This window comes from Labeo rohita, chromosome 1 (assembly GCF_022985175.1).
Source record: "Labeo rohita strain BAU-BD-2019 chromosome 1, IGBB_LRoh.1.0, whole genome shotgun sequence".
NCBI classification, from domain to species: domain Eukaryota; kingdom Metazoa; phylum Chordata; class Actinopteri; order Cypriniformes; family Cyprinidae; genus Labeo; species Labeo rohita.
Window position 1 is genome coordinate 38,301,312 of NC_066869.1, and position 24,100 is coordinate 38,325,411.

The 24,100-nt window shown below is 34.6% G+C and overlaps 2 protein-coding genes across 4 annotated transcripts in view; one reads left to right on the forward strand and one right to left on the reverse strand.

Annotated features, from left to right (window-relative positions):
* micu3a (mitochondrial calcium uptake family, member 3a) overlaps nucleotides 1–3,449 on the reverse strand; it is a 36,316-nt gene extending 32,867 nt beyond the window's left edge. For 2 of the 3 annotated variants that reach the window (XM_051114519.1, XM_051114512.1), the window contains exons 1-2: nucleotides 3,104–3,449; nucleotides 487–634 (exon numbers count right to left, since the gene is read on the reverse strand). In XM_051114519.1, the coding sequence (XP_050970476.1) occupies nucleotides 487–634; nucleotides 3,104–3,415 (460 nt within the window). In that variant the 5' untranslated portion in view covers nucleotides 3,416–3,449. The remainder of the gene's footprint in view (nucleotides 1–486; nucleotides 635–3,103) is intronic. The other variant, XM_051114529.1, reaches the window with a different exon arrangement.
* A 1,789-nt stretch (nucleotides 3,450–5,238) lies between these two features.
* fgf20a (fibroblast growth factor 20a) lies at nucleotides 5,239–7,802 on the forward strand. The gene is made up of 3 exons (XM_051114625.1): nucleotides 5,239–6,138; nucleotides 6,515–6,618; nucleotides 6,818–7,802. Exons 1-3 carry the CDS (start codon nucleotides 5,862–5,864, stop codon nucleotides 7,061–7,063), a joined length of 627 nt encoding a protein of 208 aa, XP_050970582.1. The 5' UTR covers nucleotides 5,239–5,861; the 3' UTR covers nucleotides 7,064–7,802.
* The last annotated feature ends 16,298 nt before the right edge of the window (nucleotides 7,803–24,100 follow it).

Here is a 24,100-nt window from a genome sequence, read left to right on the forward strand (position 1 = left end):
ACGGAGCAAGTACAAACAATAGGGACCTGCAGGTATAGCATTAATTGATGTTGTATAAGTCTTACGCCTGTTGTGTTTACTGTGGAACATCATGACATTTATTCTATCAAGACATGCACTTCAAAGCACGGGTTGAATCCAGCTAAGCACTTCTGATGCTCTCTTGCACAGCTTTGATCTGATCCATTAAGACCCATTAATGATGTTTGTTTTTAATATTTATTCATTAGCAAGCTATTAACTCATTTATTAGATTAAGGCCCAACAACAAACCATTTAATTTGCAGTGATGACTTAATTAAACATTACATCGCCATAAAGATTTAAGTGCTTTACAAAAATGCTGTTTTATGTGCCCTGTGAAGAACTGGGGAGAAAGAAGTCGTATTTCCTTTATATAAAATGTCCTACAATATGATTGTTTTAGCATTTTTATCTTAGCTAAATAAGTAAATGACACCTAGACATCTCTTTCTCGTTACTCACTGCGGGGTTCGCTCATGGTGACCGACTCGATGAAGTTCTGAGGAGTCATGTACAGCTGTCCCTCATACTCCACCGAGCTGAAGAGACGGAAACGATGCTCATGAGACGACATGTACACGTCAGTTTCATCAAAATCAAACAGTGGAGCCTGCAAGAACCAATGATCAGCAATGCAATTTGTTAATATTTATATATTTCAAAGCCATTGTTTCTATCATCTCTGTATAGTGTTAGTGTTAAATGGCTAATTATTAAATTATTGAAACTGTCTTTGTTCAGTCAGCATGAACAGGTCAGACATCAAAAGGTCATCATGAAAGGCATCATGTGTAACTGTTATGCCTTTCATGTCACAAAACTGTATGATTTCTTCCTCACTGGTACACGTGCATTATTGTCACGTGACACGGATTGATTACTAAATTGATTACTAAACCAGTCAAAAGTTTCTGAATAGTAAGATTTGTAATGGTTTTTATAGAAGAACCTTCTGCTCACCAAGACTGCATTTATTTGATCTAAAGTACAATTTTGAAATATTTTTACTATTTAAAAGAACTGTTTTCTATCTGAATATATTTTAAAATGTAATTTATTCCTGTGATTTCAAAGCTAAAGTTTTAGCATCCTTACTCCAGTCACATGATCCTTCAGAAATCATTCTAGCATTCTGTTATGCTGCTCAAAAAACATTTATTGTTACATTGAAACAGCTGAGTAGAATTTTTGTAAGGTTTCTTGAATAGAGAGTTCAGAAAAACAGCATTAATCTGAAATAGAAAATTTTTGTAACATTATATATTTCTTTATTATCACTTTTGATCAATTTAAAGCATCCTTGGTACATAAAAAGTATGAATTCCTATAATAATAATAAAATAAATAAATAAATAAATAAAATAAAAATAAATAAATAAATAAAAATTATACTGACTCCAAAGCTCCAAAGAATGGTATAGTGTATAATGTTACAAAAGCTTTATTTCAGATAAAAGCTGATCTTTGGATATTTCTATTAATCAAAGAATCCTAAAAAAATGTACTCAACTGTTAAAGTATATTGATATTGATAATAATAATAATAATAATAATAATAGAATAATAATGTTTCTTGAACAGCAAATCAGTCTTAGAATGATTTCTGAAGGATCATTTGACACTAAAGACTGGAGTAATGATGCTGAAATTTAATGTAATAAATTACATTTTAAAATATATTCAAATAGAAAACAGTTATTTTAAATACTAAAACTATTTAAAATTTTTACGGATGTACTTTGGATCAAATAAATGCAAGACTGGTGAGCAGAAGAGACTTCTTTAAAAAAACACTTAAAAAATCTGTGTACTGTAGATTGTGTTTAGAACTACAAATAAAAATTTAAATACTTAAATTTCAAAATAACACATACAAGCATAAAAGTAAAGTATTCAAGTAAATTACATTTTATTTGTAGTAACATTCAATTTTTTTTAAATAAAAATAAGAAAATCTCTATGGAATCATGTCATCATAAGTAAAAAGACTTGTTTTCATCACAGTTTTGTTTCTCAGTATTAATTAAAAGTATAAAAAAGTACTCTGAAAAACATCAATACATCAAAAACATGAATATATAGCATAATGCTGTGATGCAGAATTATGCATTTTCTAAGGTGTAAAATGAGTTTAACATTTTAATAGATTAAATAAGATTTAGGGCTGGTTTCACAGACAGGATTTAGATTAAGCCTGGATTAGGCCATATATATAGTTCAATTAGAACATTAAAGTAATTTTTATAAACATTCCTTATAAAAGACATTACTGGTGTGCATTTCCAGATGAAACAAGGGCACTGAGCTATTTAAAGATCAATCAGTGCAAGTTTCTTTTAGTTGAAACAGCTCAGACTTGCATTTTAGTCTAAGACTAGGCTTAAGCCTCGTCTGTGAAACCAGGGTAAGATTTTTATATCTACAGGGAAACAGAATCTTTTATCTCTATCCATTAGAAGTCAAAGAAAAGTTTTATTTAATGTGGTAACACACAAGGAATGAAAGACCTTGAACTGCAACTCTGAACTGCAACCTTTCCACCCAAGTCAGGGAAACATTTAGTTACTAAGTGGAAAAGTCAGACCAAAACATCTGGCAGCCCATGGAAACCAAAGCTGACTGTCTGCCAAAGGAACAAAAATCCCAAAAATATGTTTACACGCACGTGCCAAAGAATTCTGTACTTAGACATGACAGCTCGACGCTGATAGGGTGCAGATTACAGTTTGACAGGCCTCTATGATACAGCACAGATAGGTGCATAGCTCTTTTATCCAACCGTAACGCTAGACTATGTGATCTGAAACGTATGCGCAGTCATTTCAGCACCATGACTGAGGAAAGCGCCCTTCTTCCTGCTGCAGCATCACACAAATACGCACTGTCATCCAAGCATTATGACTATTTGTGTGCGCAAGCAAAACAATTCACCAAGCCTAATAACAGTAGGCTACACAATCCCTCTCCGACAAGCAGTTGCATAGATTTGACACTGACAGTAGTGAAATCCCTCGCCAGGAAAAAAACACTAATAGGAAGCAGTGTTACGTGGCACTGGGAACAGTGGGAACAGTCATACCTTCTCCTTCGCGGCTACAGCGGGTAGTGAAGGCAGCAGAGCCCGACATCCTATTCCATTTATCGGGGCTTTCCTTCCTCTGAATCCGCTCTTTTCTGAATAATAATAATACAACACCGCTCCTCCAGCCGCAACGCCCACAGCAACCGCAATTCCTCTGCGTATGCATCGGTTATCCTTCACCGGAGAACGAAAAGGCGCATTCCGTGAAGCTGACGACAGCGACAAACTCCTAAATATGACTCCTAGTCTGCGCACAGCGGCCATTATTGTTGGTATGACAAATTTTGTCCAAGATTCTCGAGTTCTCATTCATTCATCGCGAGATGTGCTGCTCCCTCTCTGGGATCACCCAGACCAGAGCGGCAGCAAGTCCTATACATATGGCATCTGTGAACTTGTAGAAAACATGTACACGTTTACTAACTCTGAATAAATTAAATCGGTTACCAACGCACTGGTATGTGTACAATTATAAGGGGCGGATCAAATTCCCAAGCTTGAATCCCTCAAAAGAAGTCAAAACAAATTTCAGGGTTTTCCTCTTGCATATAAGTGCGTTTCAGATGAAAGTAAATAGTACAAATTTGTCTTATGGTACGTGGACAAAACATAAGCACAAATGTTTTAACTGTAATATGGATTTACATATAACATTTTTTATTTTTGTTGAGCAAGGCGAACCTGAGATTTACGCGGCTGTACTGTAAAATGTACACAGAAACTTAAGAAATCTACTGAATAATTCACACAATGTCTGTACAAAGTATAGAAAATCACATATTTGAACATTCTTTTCATCGGAGTTTTAACATCTATTCACACATAGTTCAATCGTAGTGTCATTACGCAAATTAGTTTTGGCACTTGCACTGTACAGTCGTTTTAAGTCAAACGCGCACATCTGCTTTGCACATCTGTAGTACGACCTCAAAGTCTGATCAGAGCCTGTATGTTGCTTTTATGAAAAAACACCAAACACCTATGACTTGTTTTAAGTTTGCCCATGCAGCAAACTGTCAATGTCACCACGAAATCTGGCACATAACTGACATCTCTATTGTAAGTGATCGATCCACTGCGCTTGTGGATTGATCCAGCTCTATCTGACCACATTGATTTTGGTTTAAGGTATTTTTGGAGATCATAAATACTAATGAGCTAAGGGGAACAACGTGGGAGAACGCGTCCCTTGAGAGACCCGTTGATAAATCACCTACGTGGTAGTGATCTATCCTCTAGAGAGAGTGAGCAAAAAAGGGGTTTGGCACTTAAATGTTTGTAGATGATTAGACTGTTTAACGCATATATATAAAAACTGTACTATATCTGATTGCATTTAATAAACAGTGAATCAAAAATGCATTTGTGGGTCTCCGGAGTACTCAGTATAACAGCGCAGTCGACTGCGCATCTTTTTTAATTTAATAAGGCAGCATCAGATCCATACCTAAGTGATCTTTCATGTAATATCTACTTTGAGGCATGTTCTTAGCTGTTGGGCTGGAAAATTTCTATATCAATCACTCATAGTATCAACGATTTGCCATCAAACAGTTCGTTTCCTTTGTGTTAATGACCCTTCTTTTGTGCGTAATGAATCTTTGATCTCTGATATCTTTGATACTTCATCTCAACTCATGTTATGCTGGAACTGTTCAAAGGCACTTTGACTTCAGTCAGGGCTGACAGTGCAGTGGTGGCGTTTGCACAGATGTGCAGGTTGTTTTGACTTTTCCTTCTTTATTCTTTTAAAGCCAGTAACATGGACGCTTTATAGCTCGTATAAATTTACACCTGGCTGTGGCAGCCAAGCGAAAGTCTAAACCTGAGTATGACGGTATGCAAGTTGTAAATAAAAGTATGTCTTTTAACTTTTCAACAAGAATTTATAATTCAGGGTAGGCTAATATTGGCAGTTTCTTTGTAATTAATTGTGAAATTCACTAGCGATTTCAGAGTAAAATTTGTTTTTAAGTGTGTAAACCAAATCGCAAATAACAACGCACAACGTGCACACACATAGGCTATAACTACACACCTTGAAGTCTCTCTCTCTCCCTCGCTCTCTCGTTCTCTATCGAGCACCGCCCCCTTTCTTTTCCTTTTTTTTCCTCCTTGGCTTCCACCTGCTTCACACTAGAGATTCGCCAGAGCGCGTCAGTGCGCGTAAACCCCGGGGAACAGAACGGATCGGTACACAGTGCGCATCCCTCTTCTCCATCCAACTGCACTTTTCTTTTCCTCGTTGCAAAGATTTGTCCACAGATCTCCACAATGTTGCTTTGTGCACTTTTATCATAATCCATCAATGGATTAAACGCGTGGATGCAAATGAAACCGATCATCAAAGAAGACAGAAGAAGAGGATCAAACGATCAAGGAGTTATGTTTCAAACAGTCATCTATAAAGGACTCAATTAGCATATGTCAAGAGGGCATTTACATAAGGGCCATATTTAGGCTGGGTGTTTCAGAGCAAGAGCCAGTCACATCCAGAGAGCACAAGAGGAGAGAAGCCGCATAAGCTTGTGTGCTGGAGTGCGTAAGAGAGAGTATTGGATACACAGGGGACCGGAGCAAAGGGGAGTAGCCTGGAAGGTCGAGAGAGCATGTGCTAAAGCCAGAAGAGAGAGAGAGAGAATCGGATGTAAACACGCATTGACTGTCAAAGCTGCAAGCGGTGACTGCGCAAAACACTAGGGAAAGAGAAACCACAGGGGTTCTCCTCAAGGTAACTTTTCTTCGAGTGGCGGTGATGGGTGCAGTCGGCGAGCTGGCGGGCAGCTTCTCTCACGGCTTGGAGAGCTTTGCGCACGGGTCTCATTTCGTCCTGACGCCCCCCGGGGACTCCGGTGCTCTGATGAACGAGCACATCGTCTCCGCCGAGCGCCTGTCACGCAGCACTTCACCGGACCTGACGCATCTGAAAGGGATCCTCCGCCGCCGGCAGCTCTACTGCAGGACCGGCTACCACCTCGAGATATTACCGGACGGTTCGGTGCAAGGCACGAGGAAAGACCACAGCAGATTTGGTAAGTAGCCTATCATTCATCGTTGTTTAGACTAATATAGTAATAATAATCATACAACACAACTGCACATGCAGTTCACTTATGTAAAGAGATTGATAGGGCTGATGATTATTTGAATGGTTAACTAATGAAATTGCTAACTGCTCATGTAATTGCACTGTAATGTAAAATGTGATATTATTATGACGACACTGATTATTATTATTTTCTTACACCTAACTGTCATACTGTACTCGAATAACATTATAATATAGCAAAACACAGTGATTAAGTGTGAAAGACGTCATGAATTAAGTATAGGGCAGTTTGATGCTACTATTGCAGGTGCTTGTCCTGCTGTCTCAACTGGGAACTAACAGCTGTGCTTTTCTCACAGGTATATTGGAATTCATTAGCCTCGCTGTGGGGATGGTGAGCATCCGTGGTGTGGATAGCGGATTGTATCTGGGAATGAACAGCGAGGGCAAACTGTATGGATCTGTAAGTATAGCACTGCCTTCTTCTCACTGGTGCTGTGCCAGCTGTATATTATTTTGAGCAATGCAACAATTAATTTCATTCATAGCCTGGTCGTGCTAAAGCGAGAGAGTGATTTATGGCGTAATTTCAAATAGCCTTTGGACACAGTTTATTCTTCCATTTGCAGTGTGATTAACCCTTGCCTCTTTTTCTCTTTTAGGAAAAGCTGACGGCCGAGTGTGTGTTCAGGGAGCAGTTTGAGGAGAACTGGTACAACACTTACTCTTCGAACCTGTATCGACACGGCGAGCGAGGATCCCATTATTACGTAGCCCTCAACAAAGACGGGACGTCTCGGGACGGAGCTCGCTCTCGGAGGCACCAGCGCTTCACGCATTTCCTGCCACGGCCTGTGGATCCAGAGCGGGTTCCTGAGCTTTACAAGGAGATACTAGGTCACAGCTGAAACCACTGTACCTCAAACTCAAACCCCAAAAAAGCACCTGCATGCTCTTTATCCCCCTCGGACAAACCTGTCTCAGGAGAAAGCTGTGGAGACGGGGGGGAAAAGAGGCCCTGTTTTGCGGGCCAAGGTTGGAGCATTAGCAGGAGACATGGAAAGCCCTTGACTGGCGTGGCAGGAACCAAACGTCTGGATAGTGAAGAACAGAACACTGTTTTGGATCCATTCACACCTGCTCTACGTACTGTAGGACGCAAGAGATTTGGATTAAAAGAAAGCACTGGTGGACTTCTCGCCAGAGAATGATGGACATCGACGACTACTACTGAAAATTCTAGAAGGCTTCTGAAGGAATTCTGTGAAATGCTTTTGAGATTTCATACTCTTCCAAACACTGGCATGGACAAGCAGGAGACAATCTCCTCCGAGCATTTTTCTTTAGGTCCTTTAATTTATGTTTTTTAAAGATATTTATTTTATATATTTATTTATTTTGAAAGTATATTTTTACAAGAATATATGCAAGATGTACCAGGACGTCATGAGAGCTTTATTTTCTACCGCTATAGAGACATTCTAGAGATAGAACTACTGAAGAAAGTATTTTCTTATGAGTTGTTAAGTTTTCGCTTGTATGTGATCCACTTTGGTGTCCCCCCGGTTTTTGTTCATCTCTCATGTCATTAAACCAGATCCTTAAGAGCCTGAGAATGTTCCAGAATTCACTGGGGAATTAAACAGTTCAAATGACTGCATTTTGTTGTGTCTGTCTTTTCAGTAGAAACATAAGGTCACCTGTTAGAGGTGAATGGTTATTGAATTTCTATTTGGAGAAAAAGGTTGACTTTAGGGGGAAACGTAAGCAGGGACAGCAGGTGTCTACAGCTGTCTGGCTCTCATTGATCCTGTTGAGCTGAAATGAAATCAAATGAGCTTTTAAATGCTTAAAAGCCTAAAAAGTTATGCTAAACAGTCTACAGTAATACGATTTGCTAAAAATGTTCATTTCATGCTTTAGGATCTTTCCATTTCACTCTCTCTCTCAATGCCCTGCTGTTAAAAAGGCAGCACAGTGCTAACATTAAAACACAATGACCTAAAAACGATTTCCCTCAACGGCAACCTTCTCAAGTGACACCTCTGGCCTGCCACAAAGTGGCCTTTTCTTCTGCTAAGTATCTTTTGAAAGCCATGCACTAGGAGCTTTCAAAGCTGTTGTAGAATGCAGAACTTAGCCAGTGCAGGTGGAAGTTTTCTTATGAAGCATGAGGTCATTTTAAGACAGACAGAGTCACGTGTGGTCTGAAACTCCACAATTACGCTGACTGGCAAGTGCTTTGTGTTTTCCCATCTCTTATTTCTTTCTGTTTGATGCTTTTCACTTCCTTTCCCCCCTTACGGTTGTGATTCATTGGCTTTGATGACACTCGATGAGCTGGCTGCCTGTCAATCTGGCTGTCTGAGAGTGATGTGACTGTATGTGTGTTTAAGGAAGGAAATGATACTTTTTAAGGAGTGTAAGGGGAGAGGTGGCTCTGGGGCACACATGCGTTTCCAAAATAACACTGGTATGAGGGCTCTCGAAAAACACACTACAGAGAAATAGGGGAGATGGTGAGCATTGTAACCCTTTTTTGTTTGCACTCTCTCAAACGTCAATATAATTCCAATTTAAATGCTACAAATTAAAAATGTAATTCTAAATGAAACTACATCTAAATAAGTGTCATATACAAGTGCATTACAGTAATGACTGGGGTTAGCTGGAAAAATAAAATTATGCCTTCATTTCAATTCAAAACACCAAATAAAATTCCAACACTCCCTAGTAAAACGTAATATATTTAAAATGCATTTATTTCACAATAAGTATAATTCAAATCTATTAACATATTTATTGACATATCACTCAAGACTGATATAAAAATTGTAATTAAACTTTATTTGGAGTATTAGCGGGCAATGTACATTTCTTTATATTAGGCCTAAATGTGTTTTAATGTCACTAATGATGAAGACTGTATGATCTTTGAATAATCTGGTCTTTAAATGCAATATATTTAAAGTGTACCTAAAGTATACTTGCAATAGTTTCACTTTAGCACAATCAAATATACTTCAGTATATCTTTAGTTGGACTTCAGCACTACTTTTGAACAATTAAAAATTGCAATTAGTTGTTCCAATATAGCAGACTTTAAGTATACCAGTTTAAGATACCAAAAGTACAATTGCAGGGTATTTTTATAAAGTACATAAATATGTAAATGTATTTGTAGTATAGTTAGCACGACAGCATATACTTTGCATTTTTTTATTAATATTTCTATTCAGCAAGGATGCATTAAATTGATCAAAAGTGACAATAATACAATTAGAATGTTACAAGAAAATATTTCAAATAAATGCTGTTCCTTTGAATTCTATTCATCAAGAATTCTGGAAAAATGTATCATGGTTTACACAAACATATTAGACAGGACAACTGTTATTAACTGGAATAATTGCTGCTGAAAATTCAGCTTTGCAATCACAGTTAAACATATTTAAATAGAAAATAATTTCTTTAAATTGTAATAATATTTAAATATATTATAACTTTACTGTATTTATGCTCATATTCATGCAGCCTTGGTAAGCATAAGAGACTTTTATTAAAAAAAAACAAAACATAAAAGACCAAAAGTGACCTCTGCAGTAAATATTTCTCAATATTTGCTTTTAATGATGTTACAAGATCAAAAAATGTTAAAAAACCTAACTTGCTTAAAATATCTAACTGCAACGTATTTGCAAACTACAGCTTGTCATGGAATGCACTGAAAATGAACAGAAAAACAAAGCTGACAGGAAATAAAATATACATTCAATACAAGAATATAATCATTAATTATTAATATTTTGTTGGTACCTCCTTGCTTTTGATAACAGCAGTCTCTGTAAGTTTTGCACATTGTGTGTAATTTCTCTGCAGGACGCAATATGCCATATTTCATTGTGTTATTATTACAAATGAAACAACTGAGCACAACTATGCAACAATGCTTACAAAGTCCTTAATAATAAATATTTAAATAAAGGGCAAAGATGTCCGTTTTCCTAGGCCGGACATCACTTTTAGCCACTGCTGTACATAAAAGAGACTAAATCTAAAACGCAACAGTGCTAACTCTCACTATTATGATAAATGTAGCCTATAATGTTTTTGGTTCTATAATAAGCACAGTATAAAGTAATGTTTCAAGCCATGCCATCTGCTCAGCCATGATATTTCTAGTTTGTTACGTGATGTTATATATCAAATTAAACTAGGGAATCTGCTAATTACAATGACACAAATTCTGTCACTTAACATCCATTAAGTCGGAAATAAAACAGTAAATCAAATGCAAAATTTCTTACTGAAAAAAGATCAATACATCACGACTGAATTTTCATGATCGACTTATCCCTTTAAGGAAACAGTTAGAGGCTACCATGTTTTACTGAGTTGTTGAGTGTATCTCAACATTGTTTTTTAAATGCTGAGTAGCCGCATGACAGACCGAGAAATAAAAGGAGAGAGTTTGTCCTGTGTAAAAGTTCACAGCAGAACTGTACAGCTTACATAACTGACATTATGTAGGGTAGGAGTGTCTGAACTGTGTGTCTTTTCCCCTTTTTGGGGGGGTTGGAGGGTGGGATGATACTTCTATTTGTGTGCGCAGGCATATCAGCAAGCTCTGCATGTTGTGTGATCTCTAAATCTCTGTGATGATGAGCCAGGGGTTCTCCTAACTGAGAGTCAGTCTGCCTGCACACACCCCAGCCTGCAACACACACACACACAGGGGTTTTCCCCCAAGCAGAAACACTGCTACAGCTAAAGGATTTGGTGAAACTGATGTGGCCAGATCGACAGATCTACTTTTCACTATTTTCACCTTAGAGAGAGAGGGAGAGAGAAGGAGAGACACCGTCTGTGTAGTTACACATCTCATATATTTGTGAGAATGTGCGTGTGTGTGTGTTTGGACGGTTACAACACGTGTTGTTCTAAGACAGGTGTTGAAGTGAGTGATCTTTCACCTGCATGTCTTTGTGGCTCAGGTAAAAACTGCACAGGTGTTCATGCGTCAAAGGTACGCACACACGCCACTGATAATGAGAATGAGAGAAGTGTCAGATTTTGGGTGCTTGAGGAGATTTTTATTCTGTTAGGTCACTTGTAAACACAGAAATGGGAACACTGAATATTTAAGGATTAGTTCACTTCTGTAATAAAAAAAAATCCTGATATTTTACTCACCCCCATGTAACCCAAGATGTTCGTGTCTTTCTTTATTAAACATTCCTGGATTTTTCTCTAGTGGACTTCAGTGGGGATTGAAGCGGGTTGAAGGTCCAAATCACAGTATCAGTGCAGCTTCAATAGGATCCCAGCCAAGGAATAAGGGTCTTATCTAGCGAAACAATCAGTCGTTTTCTAAAAAAAAATTAAATAAAAATGTATATAATTTCTAACCACAAATGTTCGTCTTGCACTAGCTCGACTTCACACATTACGTAATCACATTGGAAAGGTCATGCATGACGTAGGCATAAGTACCGACCCACTGTTTAGTGAACGTGCAAAGAAAATTAAACGCCCTTTACAGAAAAAGGTAAAACAATGATGTTTGGTGATTTTAAAGTTAGAGGAGAGTTTTTCGCCCCACCCTACCTTTATGAACCACTTGACCTTTCCATCGAGATTACTTAATGCATGAAGTCAAGCTAGTGCAATTTTTTTTTTAGAATTTTAAAAAAGAAATTTAGAAAATGACTGATTGTTTCACTAGATAAGACCCTTATTCTTCAACTGGGATCATGTAGACTTCTTGAAGCTGCATTGAATCTGCAATTTGGACCTTCAACCCGTTGGTTCCCACTGAAGTCCAGTATACAGAGAAAAATCCTGGAATGTTTGCCTCAAAAAATGTCATTTCTTTTCGACTGAAGAAACAAAGACATGAACAACTTGGATGACATGGAGGAGAGGAAGTAAATTATCAGGAAATTTTAATTCAGGAGTGAACGAATCATTTAACTTGTCTTATTTTCTAAGCTTTTATTTTTAAGACCCATTTTTAAATTTGGGAATTTGAAGTTTAGATGCCTACCGTAAGCAAAATTCAATTCTTTAGACTGTCAGTTTAGATAAACTTCCAGCACCTGAATTTTGTGTTATAAATATAAATAAGAAAATGAATAAGTAAATCAGTAAATATCGGGTATATCACTTTTTTTTTCTTTTATGCCAAAAATCATGATCCATAAAGATATCTATATCAAAACTTAATTTGTGATTAGTAATATGCATTGCTAAGAACTTCATTTGGACAACTTTAAAGGAGATTTTCTCAAAACTTTATTTTTTTTGCATCCTCAGATTCCAGATTTTCAAATAGTTGTATCTCGGCTAAATATTGTCCTATCCTAACAAACTATATGTCAGTGGAAGCTTATTTATTCAGCTTTCAGATTATATATAAATCTCAATTTCAAAAAATTTACCCTTACGACAAACTTAAATAAGAAAATAAATAAGTAAATCAAAAAAAAAAAAAAATATCCCTTACCATGTATAACTGATTAATTAAAAAAAAAAAAAAATCACAAATGGAATCTTTATTCTTTCAACTGTATCTCCCAGAAAGCAACACAATTCAGTAAAGAATAGATAGAGACTTCTGCTTAAATCCTGTGCTTCTCAGATTCAGAAAAACATCTCATATCAAATTTCTAATGAGAAATCTATAAGGTTGGCATGTTAAATGCAGTGTAACTAAAATTTCTAATATATAATTAATATAATATACAATTAATCTAATATTTCCTCATAAACTTTGAGCTACAATAATGTATTCTAAGAAAGTAGACTACAGACAGAAAGTAAAAAATTAAACAAATGAGCGAGTTCCTCTTTCTGCCACAATGTTTGTAGATGTTTGAGGTTGACAAGCTCATTATAAGTGTAGTTATGTTCAGTGTTAACATAATAACTGTTTGTGCCTTCATATCCTCCAAGATGGTATTAGCTGAACCACTAATTCATCTTGCACACGTGCACACACACACACACACACACACACACACACCAAAGCAAAGTCAAGACACGCACTTGTAAATTACTATGTTCTCATTATATCATTAAATAACTGTTTTCCTGTTTCTTTGTATGCACGTTATGCAAGCTGGTGTTATCATTGTACTAAAAAGCCATGACCATGCTAAAAATCCACAAAATCGAGCTGAAAATCTACTACTTTTTTGCTGTTTTGTTTCTTTGCACATACTTTGCATCTATTTTAATGATTACACCCCTTCCTAATATGCAGAGTTTAAAACAATCTGGATTAATGCCTTGAGAAACTTCATGAAGATATCATTTTGCCTTGAAGACAAATTTAATTCAAAATATTTAGACATACATTACTAAGTTTCATTTATCCAAAGCGAGGAAGTTGGCTGTAACAGTGCCAGTTTTAGCATGATGGATGAGGAAGACTAAGTCTGTACTCCCCATCCTGAACTCCTCTTTAAGCTTTGAGAGAAAAGAGAGATTGAGTATTGCCTCGGGGTTCGGTTTGATTGACAGCACGCTCCCAAAAGACGATCCTCTAATTTGCATGACTTATTGAGAACATGCCTTGTGTCAATGCAGCAGATTTGGCCTACAGTTTTCTCTTATATTCTTAATGGGATAAAATGCTTCAGCTGAGGAGGAGGAGGAAAAAGGAGTGCCAAGAAGAATGTCAAGCGTACCATTCTGTTACTGCCTATTTAACAGAAAAGTTCATCCAAAAATAAAAATTCAGTCATCATTTACTTACCTCATTTAGTTTAAAACCAACAGACTTTTTTCTTCCATAAAACAAATTAAGATAATATATTCAAGTATGGCATGCCAACATTTGTTGCACAAGTTTTGATTATGTTACATTATATACATGAAAGCAAATATGTTATAAGAGCTACAGCAGAGGGAAAGATTCAGTCTGTTCATTACATACATTTTTTGTAAGGTCTGTATAGCACATTACTTATAAGTGACCCTGAACCACAACACCAGTAGCTTGGGTATATCGGGTATATACATATTTTTTCTTTTATGCCAAAAATAAATAGGATATTAAGTAAAGATCATGTTCATTAAAGATTTTATACCGTAAATATATCAAAACTTAATTTGTGATTAGTAATATGCATTGCAAAGAACCTAATTTGGACAACTTTAAAGGCGATTTTCTTAATATTTTGATTTTTTTGCACCCTCAGATTCCAGATTTTCAAATAGTTGTATCTTGGCTAAATATTGTCCTATATCCTAACAAACTATATGTCAGTGAAACCGTATTTATTCAGCTTTCAGATTATATATAAATCTCAGTTTCAAAATATTGACCCTTACAACTGTTTTTTTTTTTTGGTTTTCACTGGTTGCAGTGTGGTTATTGTTTAAAACCACATCTAAAACTAGGACTAAAACTAAAACAACCTTCTCTATGAATAAATGAAATGTCTTAATTGTCATTCATTCATATAAAATCTGTTATATGCTGAATCGCAGTATTAAGAAAATGGTTTTATTTAAACACTGCCAATTTAGGATAGGTGTAATCTTTAAAACATATAAAGTGTGTGCAAAAAAAAGAACAGCAAAAGTATCATGATACCACGTAAAGATCATTTTCATTAATTGAAAAACTAAAATAAAAAAGTGCCTTGGTGAATAACACAAAATAAGTTGAAGTACTAAAATTAAGTACTAAAACTAAAAAAAGTACTAAAATTTAACTAAAATAAACAAATGAAAGCTAATAAAAAATATATAAAAAAGAAAAACACATAACATCACAAAATTACTAAAATATATATATATATATATATAAAAGTTAACTAAAAATAGTAATAAATACTACAATAGTATACTAAATTAACACTTCTTGTGTGGTCATCTAATCATTTTTCTCAGTTTTCTGCAGTCCCACACACCAATGGAAAAGAGCTGCATAAATACTTTGCTAAACGTCTCCTTTTGTGCTTCATGGAAGAATGAAAGTAGATTCATTTAGGAATGAATTGAGGATGAGTAGAGGATGAGGTTTTACACAACCACTGTTATGTTTTTATATTCTGCTGTGCCCTTCTATTCACTCCTCCCCTCTGATCACAGTAAACAACCTGAAATACTGAAGCTCACACAAAGCAGAATAAACAGTCTCATAAGAAGTGTCCTGAGGCACCTGTCTCAGCTTCTGATGTGCGCACACACAAACACACAGTGTGAAAGTAATTAGTTAGAGTGGAGGGGGACTGAAGAATATTGAACTCATCTCTCTCTCTCTCTCTCTCTCTCTCTCTCTCTCTGTCTTTCACACACACACACACACACACACACACTCCCCACTGAGTGATGGCTTGTAAGGATATATTGATTGCAGACAGTACACTTTCACTGCTGCATCTCAGAGCTACTGCAGTGTGTCTCTACATGTGGATGTGTGTCTGTGTATGAGATTGTATGATTTGAGCATATGTTTCCCCTTGAGGTTCAATTAAGTCTATGCACACACATATACTGTATATGTAGTTTTTTTCATCTGTACATCCTTCAAATGACTGATCTGTGACAAACAGTTCTAGACAAACTCAAACACGCAGACAAACTGCCATGTGACTATCTGCCTTTGATTCTGTGTAGTGATTTTAACTAAATGAGAATGTTGTCTTCTCTCTCCTTAAAATGATCAGATCAGCTATACCCATAGAAGAAAAATCTCAGATTGGATTGCTTTAACATCTCAGTGGTTGTCATTTTTCGGACACAAATAAGATTAAATGGAGAGTAAATGGAGGCTTTTTTAATAACTCAAACATTCAAATCACATGAAATCAAGTTCTTTATACTTTCTCTGTCTTTATCGTTCTTCTTCTGCTGGCCTGCAGTTTATCATCACAGTGAGATCAAGAAGCAAATCTAAAAAGGCGACAACAACCCGCATGCGCATGCAGACGCACGTGATGAAAGCTGTAAGGGCATATTGACATAATACAGTCAGATGGAGATCTGTGCTCGTTGCATTTCATATTGGTGTTTTTTAAGCATCTCGCACAGTAAGCATCATGTAATTAAGATTGTGTCAAAATAAAAAAGGTTTTAGGAAACTCCCTCCAGATCCCTCCTTATGCAAACATTCAATGATGTGTTTTTATACACTACCATTCAAACGTTTGCATGACAGATGGAGGCGCCAGTGTGGTCACTTGCTCTTAAAATACTCTGTCATTTTGGTCATACAGATCTGTAAAGACTCTACATTTATTTGTGCGTGCTCAGAATAACAACAAAATGTTGTGCTTTTGTAAAATAATAAAAGCAAACAGGATGCGCTTTCTGCCGTCTCAGTCTCCGTGAACTTGAGCAAGAAACTTCAAAACTGTGTATGCCTTACAGACATGAAAAATATATCTATAGAGAGCGAAATGTCTACCTTCAAATTAACCAATTCAGATAGAAAACAAATATTCTCAGATTATGTAATCTGTATTAAACACACAAACAGGCACATCCACTACTGCGAAGATGACGAGTCAGTGTCGCCGACTTCATCTCTTAAGCCGAAAACAAAGCACTAGTTTGTCAATAAATTATGTTAATGCAGCCTCCTTGCTGTTTTTCCCTGAAACATTCATATTTATTTTATCTGTGTATTTATATGGTTTATTAATAAACGTGCGACTAATAGTCAACTAATGCTTAAAATGAACGGCTACTAGTCAACCAGAGAAATCTTTAGTCGAGTTCTATTTCATACATTTCTAAAAATGCCAACTTCTGTCATGAAACTCTAGATCGCGCAGGCTGATGGGTCATTAACGCAAACTGATGATATTTACAGCGTTAAACTACTTGGCACAAGGTTCATTGGTTCATGTTACATATGCAGCCAATGAGCTTGCTGCGTTACAACTGAATGGCTGGTTAGCATTCACTTAAGCATTTCACAGCAGTTCCTCTGAAACCCTCCACCTTCTCAACTCCACCTGCTACGGGTTATTATATATGCTATTTATGCATCAGCAGCAGCAATTCAGCAGAGTAGCAGATCTGTTTTGCCAAGACCAAATACAATAACACTGTCATATCCATTACCATGGTAAAATCTTCAGAGAGCTATTACTTCACTTTCGGTATCACATGGTCCTTCACAAATCATTCTAATATGCTGATTTGGTGCTCAAGAAACATTTCTGACTTCTTGTGCTGCTTAATATTTTTGCAGAAACTGTGATTCTTTGATGAACAGAAAGTTCAGAAGAACAGCATTCAACTGAAACATAAATCTTCTCTGAGAACTTTTTCGCAAAATACGTACCAATAAGTACATATCACTGCATTTCCAATAGAAATTGACACTTGAGGCTGTAAAACAGCAAGCACTTGTAATCATTTTTGTACACAGTTATGATTACAGCTTCATATGTTTCGCTTTCCGGACGTAACAAGCTTGCTCGGTAGCGGCACGGAATTGGACTTAAGATGCGGAGTCCTTGGGTACGAATCCTGTGAAAAACATGATTCATGATGAATAAACTGAAAAATGAGAGATCGAAAAACAAGCTAAAACAGCTTGCTTGCTTTTAGGTTTAGGTGCAGTGCAGATGGTACGTTATGTTAAAACGTCACAGAGCATTAGAGTTATAGTGCCATTCAATGGACACTTCAATTCAGAACTGCGCTGACACCTACAAAACCAACGTCACATAAAATGTACCATATCGACATTCATCTGTTCCGGGGAAAAAAACGAACACTCTCTAGTGCCACCCAGTGGACATTTCACATTGAATACGTCACGAAATGTACATGTACATATATTGCGAAAAGGTTCCCAAAGGTACGTTTTCATCATGAGACCAGGTTGAAATGTTCTGTAGCATTATAAATGTCTTTGTCACTTTTGATCACTTTAATGCATCCTTGATGAATGAAAGTATTAATTTTTAAAAAAAAAAAAGTATGACCAGGCATTACAAACAGCATAGGCAATCAGCTGGTGGACTGAGAATTTCTCTTTGATTGTTCTTTGACCTATGACATATACAACAAACAACAACTGTGAAAATAATTTACTCTGGTGTTGTCAAACAAGTACAATTTAACCACAGTTAACAATTTAGATAGTTTGAAGCTTAAAAAAGTTTAAACTGTGTCTCAAAACACCTGCACGTGTTGTATTTTGCTGTGCTGTTTTTAGCTGTTTTTAAAGTACATGTCCTGTGTGGACGGCTCCAAAGTCAGCACTGAAAGCTCGTGCAGACAGTGCCGAGATCAATCAGACAATCAGAGAGCGCGTGAGTGAGCGAGAGGAGGGGAAGGGGTGGAGGGCGAGTCTCAGCAAGCCTGTAGAAACACAACTGACACAGGTAACTCTTCCTGTTCATGGCTTTCTTTCTCACTTTATAAGACACAGCAATAACTGCAGCCCACATCTGCAGTCCATGTTATTATCTAACATTATTCGGAAGGGCAAAATTTGGTTAAAGTATACTAATAATGGAAGGTTTTGAGTGGAGAGGCACTGTAACAGTGATGGCCGACATTGGTAAACAAGTAATTCTGAGAAGGAATAATGAAAAAGAAGTGCTCTAACCTCTTTTTTTCTCCTCTCCTGCCATGGTGTGTCATCACTCCTTTAAAAGGTGTGTGTGTCAGCGAGTGCAAAAGGAAACAACATGTACCATAAGGGGCTGCTGTAACCTGTCGGAGAGCAAACATTATCTGGTTCAGATTTTTATGCGGTTTGTGTGTGCGAGTGTGTGTGTGCACTTCAAAAGCGCCTGCTGGTGCGGCGTGCAGCCACTTCTACTTACGCACAGACACACACACACATGCTCAAAGAAGCCGCAGCAAGGAGAGGAAATTCCCTGGTTGGGAAAACCAAGGATCACTCACAATTAGATTTTGTGATAAGCAACAAAGATATCACTGATTGTGTGTGTGCACATAGTGTGTGCGAGTGCACGCTTGTGTTTCTGCATGTCGCATATCTCAAACCCATAAGTGATGATGAGCGTGATAGAAAAGTGTGCAGATCTCCTGAATTACGAACGCTTTGTATGCATTTGTTCTGATATACACCCACATTAGCTCATCGAGTGTATTTCCTGCACAAACACACATAAATCCGAGCAAGCGCCACACTTTCCATTCTCTTGCCCTGACAGCTATGCAGTGGCCATCCCTATTTGATGTTGTCATCTCATTCCAAAGGCATTGCAAAAAGCCAGGTGGAGAAACGTCTCTCACACGCTCCGTCTCTTTAGGCACATGGCGCTATGGATAGTTCTCCTAAACACACACACACACACATAAAAAAAGACTTAAGTAACTTGTGAATACTTCATGAAGTGGTTAAATGTTTAACCCAACCTTCTGGGTAGTTTTATTTAACTCAACATTTGCTTAAAAATGACTATACTATACTATATTACATATACTATAATTACTATACTATACTATAATTCATGCTTAAAATGAACTCAAAAGAAGTTGGAAATCAACATTTATTATGTTCAGTAAATTCACATTTATTAATACGGTGAATAAATAATTACATATAAACATTTTTTAAAATTGCCTGTCACCTTTTGGTTATTACTGATGCTTCTAGTAATTATGTGTCTGATATTTAATTTACAATTTTGGGTTCATTTTGAGCCAGTCATATAGTAATTTGAAACAATAGTTGAGTTAATTAAAACTACTCAGAAGGTTCGGTTAAACATTTAAACAACACAGTCCATTTGTCCATATTTCACCCAGTGGTAGGCTGTATTTAACCCATCATTGGATGTGAAACCACTGAAAATGTTTTTTTTTTTTTTTTTTTCTGATATTTGCAATTCATTTTAGCAAATGTATTTTTTGTTATAAAATAATACTAAATTGCAAATATAAATAATTGCACACACATACATGCATATGCATGTATATAAATAAATGTGTATATATACACATATGTAATATATAAATAGACACAAAAATATTTAACTGATATTTATACTTTTTATTATTAATATTTTAAATATATTTTGTATATTTTTTACATTTAAATTAGGGCTGTCAAACGATTAATTGCGATTAATCGCAAACAAAATAAAAGTTTGAGTTTGCCTAACATATGTGTGTGTACTGTGTGTAATTATTATGTATATATAAATGCACACAAATTAATGTAAAATTATTGTAATATAAAATTTATTATAAATACATATACTTATAAATATTACTTAAATATATACATGAATGTGTTTGTATTTATACATACATAATAATTACACACAGTACAAACATATATATTAGGCAAACTTAAAATTTTATTTTGTATGGGATTAATCACGATTAATCGTTGGACAGCCCTAAAATGTTAACGTACTTTGTATAATAGATTTTAAAAAGAGATTAAATATTCACATAAAATAATTGCACACACATACATGCATATGTGTATATATAAACATGTAATCTAGCGTGTGTGTAATAAATATAAATATACACAAATCTTTTAATGGATTTTTTTTATTATTATTATTATTAATATTTTAAAATATTTATATATTTTGTAGAATAATAGATGTTACCTATTAAATATTCACATAAAATAATTGCACATACATACGTGTATGTATAAGTACAAGTGTGTATATAAATATGTAATGTATGTGTGTGTGTAATAAATATAAATATAGACACAAAACATTTAACTGATAACTTGTAATTTGAAATTGTATTTTTAATCGTTTTATATTTTTAAATATTAATATATTTTGTCTAATAATAGGTTTTACATATTATAAATCCATGTTTAAATATACATTTTTGTTTTAATATATTTTGTATAATATATTTTTAATATGCTACAAGTATATATTAAACAAAAATAGATAAATAGAAAATAGATATTGTTATTATATAAAAGTTTAAATATATATTTTATAAATTACAAATAAATTTACAATACTATGTGTTAAAAATACAATACTATATGATAAAAATATGTTCAAAAAGCTTATGACATGACTTCATGGAATACTCGATTCTGATTGGTCAGACATTCTGAGGTATGTCATGTCAGCGGATTTACATTATACCCTACGTATAGCGTACAATATGTAATTAGCATAAAATAAGGGAAACATCTTTGATTTATTAACATACATTTCTGAATTAGTATTCAGTTCTCCCTATTTTGCTGTAAAAAAAAAAGCAGCCATCGAGCTGCACAAACTCAACAAGTTTGTGTAAAATGATGGACATGTTATATCCAGCATGATTTGAGAATGATCCAAACAGCATCTTGTGCTTCAATAGAAGAAAGAACATCTGACAGTATATATAAAGAACTTTACGTGCTAATTTACTTAGTGACCTATAAATAGTTTAAGATGTTAAAATTTAACATTTTGAATCCTACAGATTTTCAACGCACACTCAGACCATTGGACCTCATTGTACATCCCTGGACGCAAACTGCTGTGATTAACTGAAGTGTAAGTGTGTGCTTGTGTGCTGGCATGCGTGAGTGTGTGTGTGTGTGTGTGTGTGTGTGTGTTTGTCAGAACAGACTGGATAAACGTTATATTTGCTCTGACATGTACAGGTCTTTTCATACTGAGCCCTTCTGTGTGAAAACAAACATGTCTATCTGAGAGGAAGCAAACAGCTGAGCATCACTACTCCACCTCCACCCTGCACAACCTTTAGCCTCAGGGAAGAGAGCTTGTGTGTGTGTGTGTGTGTGTGTGTGTGTGTGAGAGAGAGAGAGACAGAGAAAGAGCTTGTGTGAACCCTGTGAAACTGCTCCAGATCAAACAAGACAATCAAAGCAATGTGTTTTTCCTCCTCCTCTTTCTCTGCATCATTCACACACAGGGGAGGCTGAACACCTATCGATTATTCTGCTGTTTTTTTGCGTAGCATGAACCGAATGGAAAATTAAACGGCTCAAATGTAGGTCTTTCATATTTAATCTCAGATATGTTTTGTTGAGGTATCAACTTTAGTACTACATATATGGGATACATTTTCTAAACAACATTAGAGTTTCAATTAACATTTTTAATTTTGTGATTTAGACTTGATTAGGAGTGTCTGAATTTATTTGGTCAAAAATACAGTAAAACAAACAAGAATACTGAGAAATACAGCAATTTTAAATACTATTAATATATTATTAATAATTAATAATAATTATTAATAATATTTTTAAAATATTTAATATGATTAACATGCAATTTTTTTATGGCAAAGCTGAATTTTCAGTATCATTACTTCAGTCTTTAGTGTCACATGATCCTTCAGAAATCGTTCTGCTGATTTAGTGCTCAATTTGGTGCTTTTTTGCTCTTTTTTAGAAAAAATTCTGAAGGCAAAATGACTATCCACTTTCATACTGTATATTATAATGTCATGATGTAAAATTTCATTTAAAACAACAGCTTTTTTTATTAATAGAAAAAATTGTCTCAAATATTTTAAAATATAGGCCATTTATCGGGTATCAGCCATCAATTTGGTGCCTTTTTTGTTCTTTTTTTTAGTCAGTGTTGAAAACAGCTGTGCATCTTGATATGTTTGAGGAAACCAGCAATTTCTGAGTGAAAATGGTTTCTACATCATTATTTATTTTTTTATCTTAAGCAAATCTCAAAATGATGAATCCATTTTCATATTATTAATAATGGTTAAAAAAGTTAATTTTTTTTTTTAATGAAATAATAATTAAAAATAAATAAATAAATAAATAAAAATAATAATAATAATAATAATAATAATAATAATAATTCTACCAAAGAAAGAGATGACTTCAGAAAACACTCTCCCTCATTTAACACATTTTTTTTTAAATGTACATTTTACTTTTTTGTAATTTCTTTTTAGGAAAACTAATCACTGGATTTGCAAACTGTACATTTATTTTTTTTCCACAATTTTTTTTTTTTTTTACCAGTATTTAAAAAGATCATTTGATTTTTTTTTTTTTTTTTTTGTGCACAATATATTGATAATATAATCTCTGTCAAAATAATTTTCAGCTTTTGGCAATTATTAGATTTTTTTTATTTTTTTTTATTATTATTATTTTTTTTAACTGGTATTGGCCGATAATAGATATTTTAAAAGCTCACTTTAAAGCTCACAAAGTGTATGTTTAATAATATTAGCAATTTTTATAACACTGTTAAATGTAATAATCTTAATGATTTGAAAAACTCTAAATGATTATCCATTGTCATACTGTTGTAATGTCATGATGTAAAATTTCATTTAAATACAACAGAATTTATTTTTCAATGTATTTTTTTTATTTTTTATTAATAGACAAAATATCGGGTAATTATTGGTTATCGGCCATTACCAATAATTACTACCTAATTTAACTTAATAATAACAACTTAATAATTACCTAAACTACCAATAAATAATAACAATGAATAATGATTCATATTATTATAAATGTATAAAAAAGTTTTTACTGCTTAATATTTTTTAGGAAACTGTTTTATTTTTACTTGGCATAGATCATTATTATTATTATTATTATTATTATTATTATTATTTTATTTTTTATTTATTTGTTTGTTTTTATTAATGGACAAAATAGTGTAGTATTTTTAAAAATATTTATCGATTATCATGAGTAATGATTCATGTTAATATAAATGTATGAAAAAAAACACTGCTTAATATTTTCACACTGTATATTAAAATGTCATTATGTAGAAGTTTAGTTTAAACAACAATTTAGTTTTTAGTGTTTTTTTAACCAACAGTTATTCCCTACTTTATTAATAAATGATTAATAATTAATAATGGTTTGTAAATATGTAGGAAACAAGTTTTACTTTTTTTTTTTTTTTAATTATTAATTAATAATAATTATATCAAAGAAACAGAAGACAGTTTCTTCTAAATTTTATCACACTGCAGTCAAATAGTAGTTGCAATTTTAT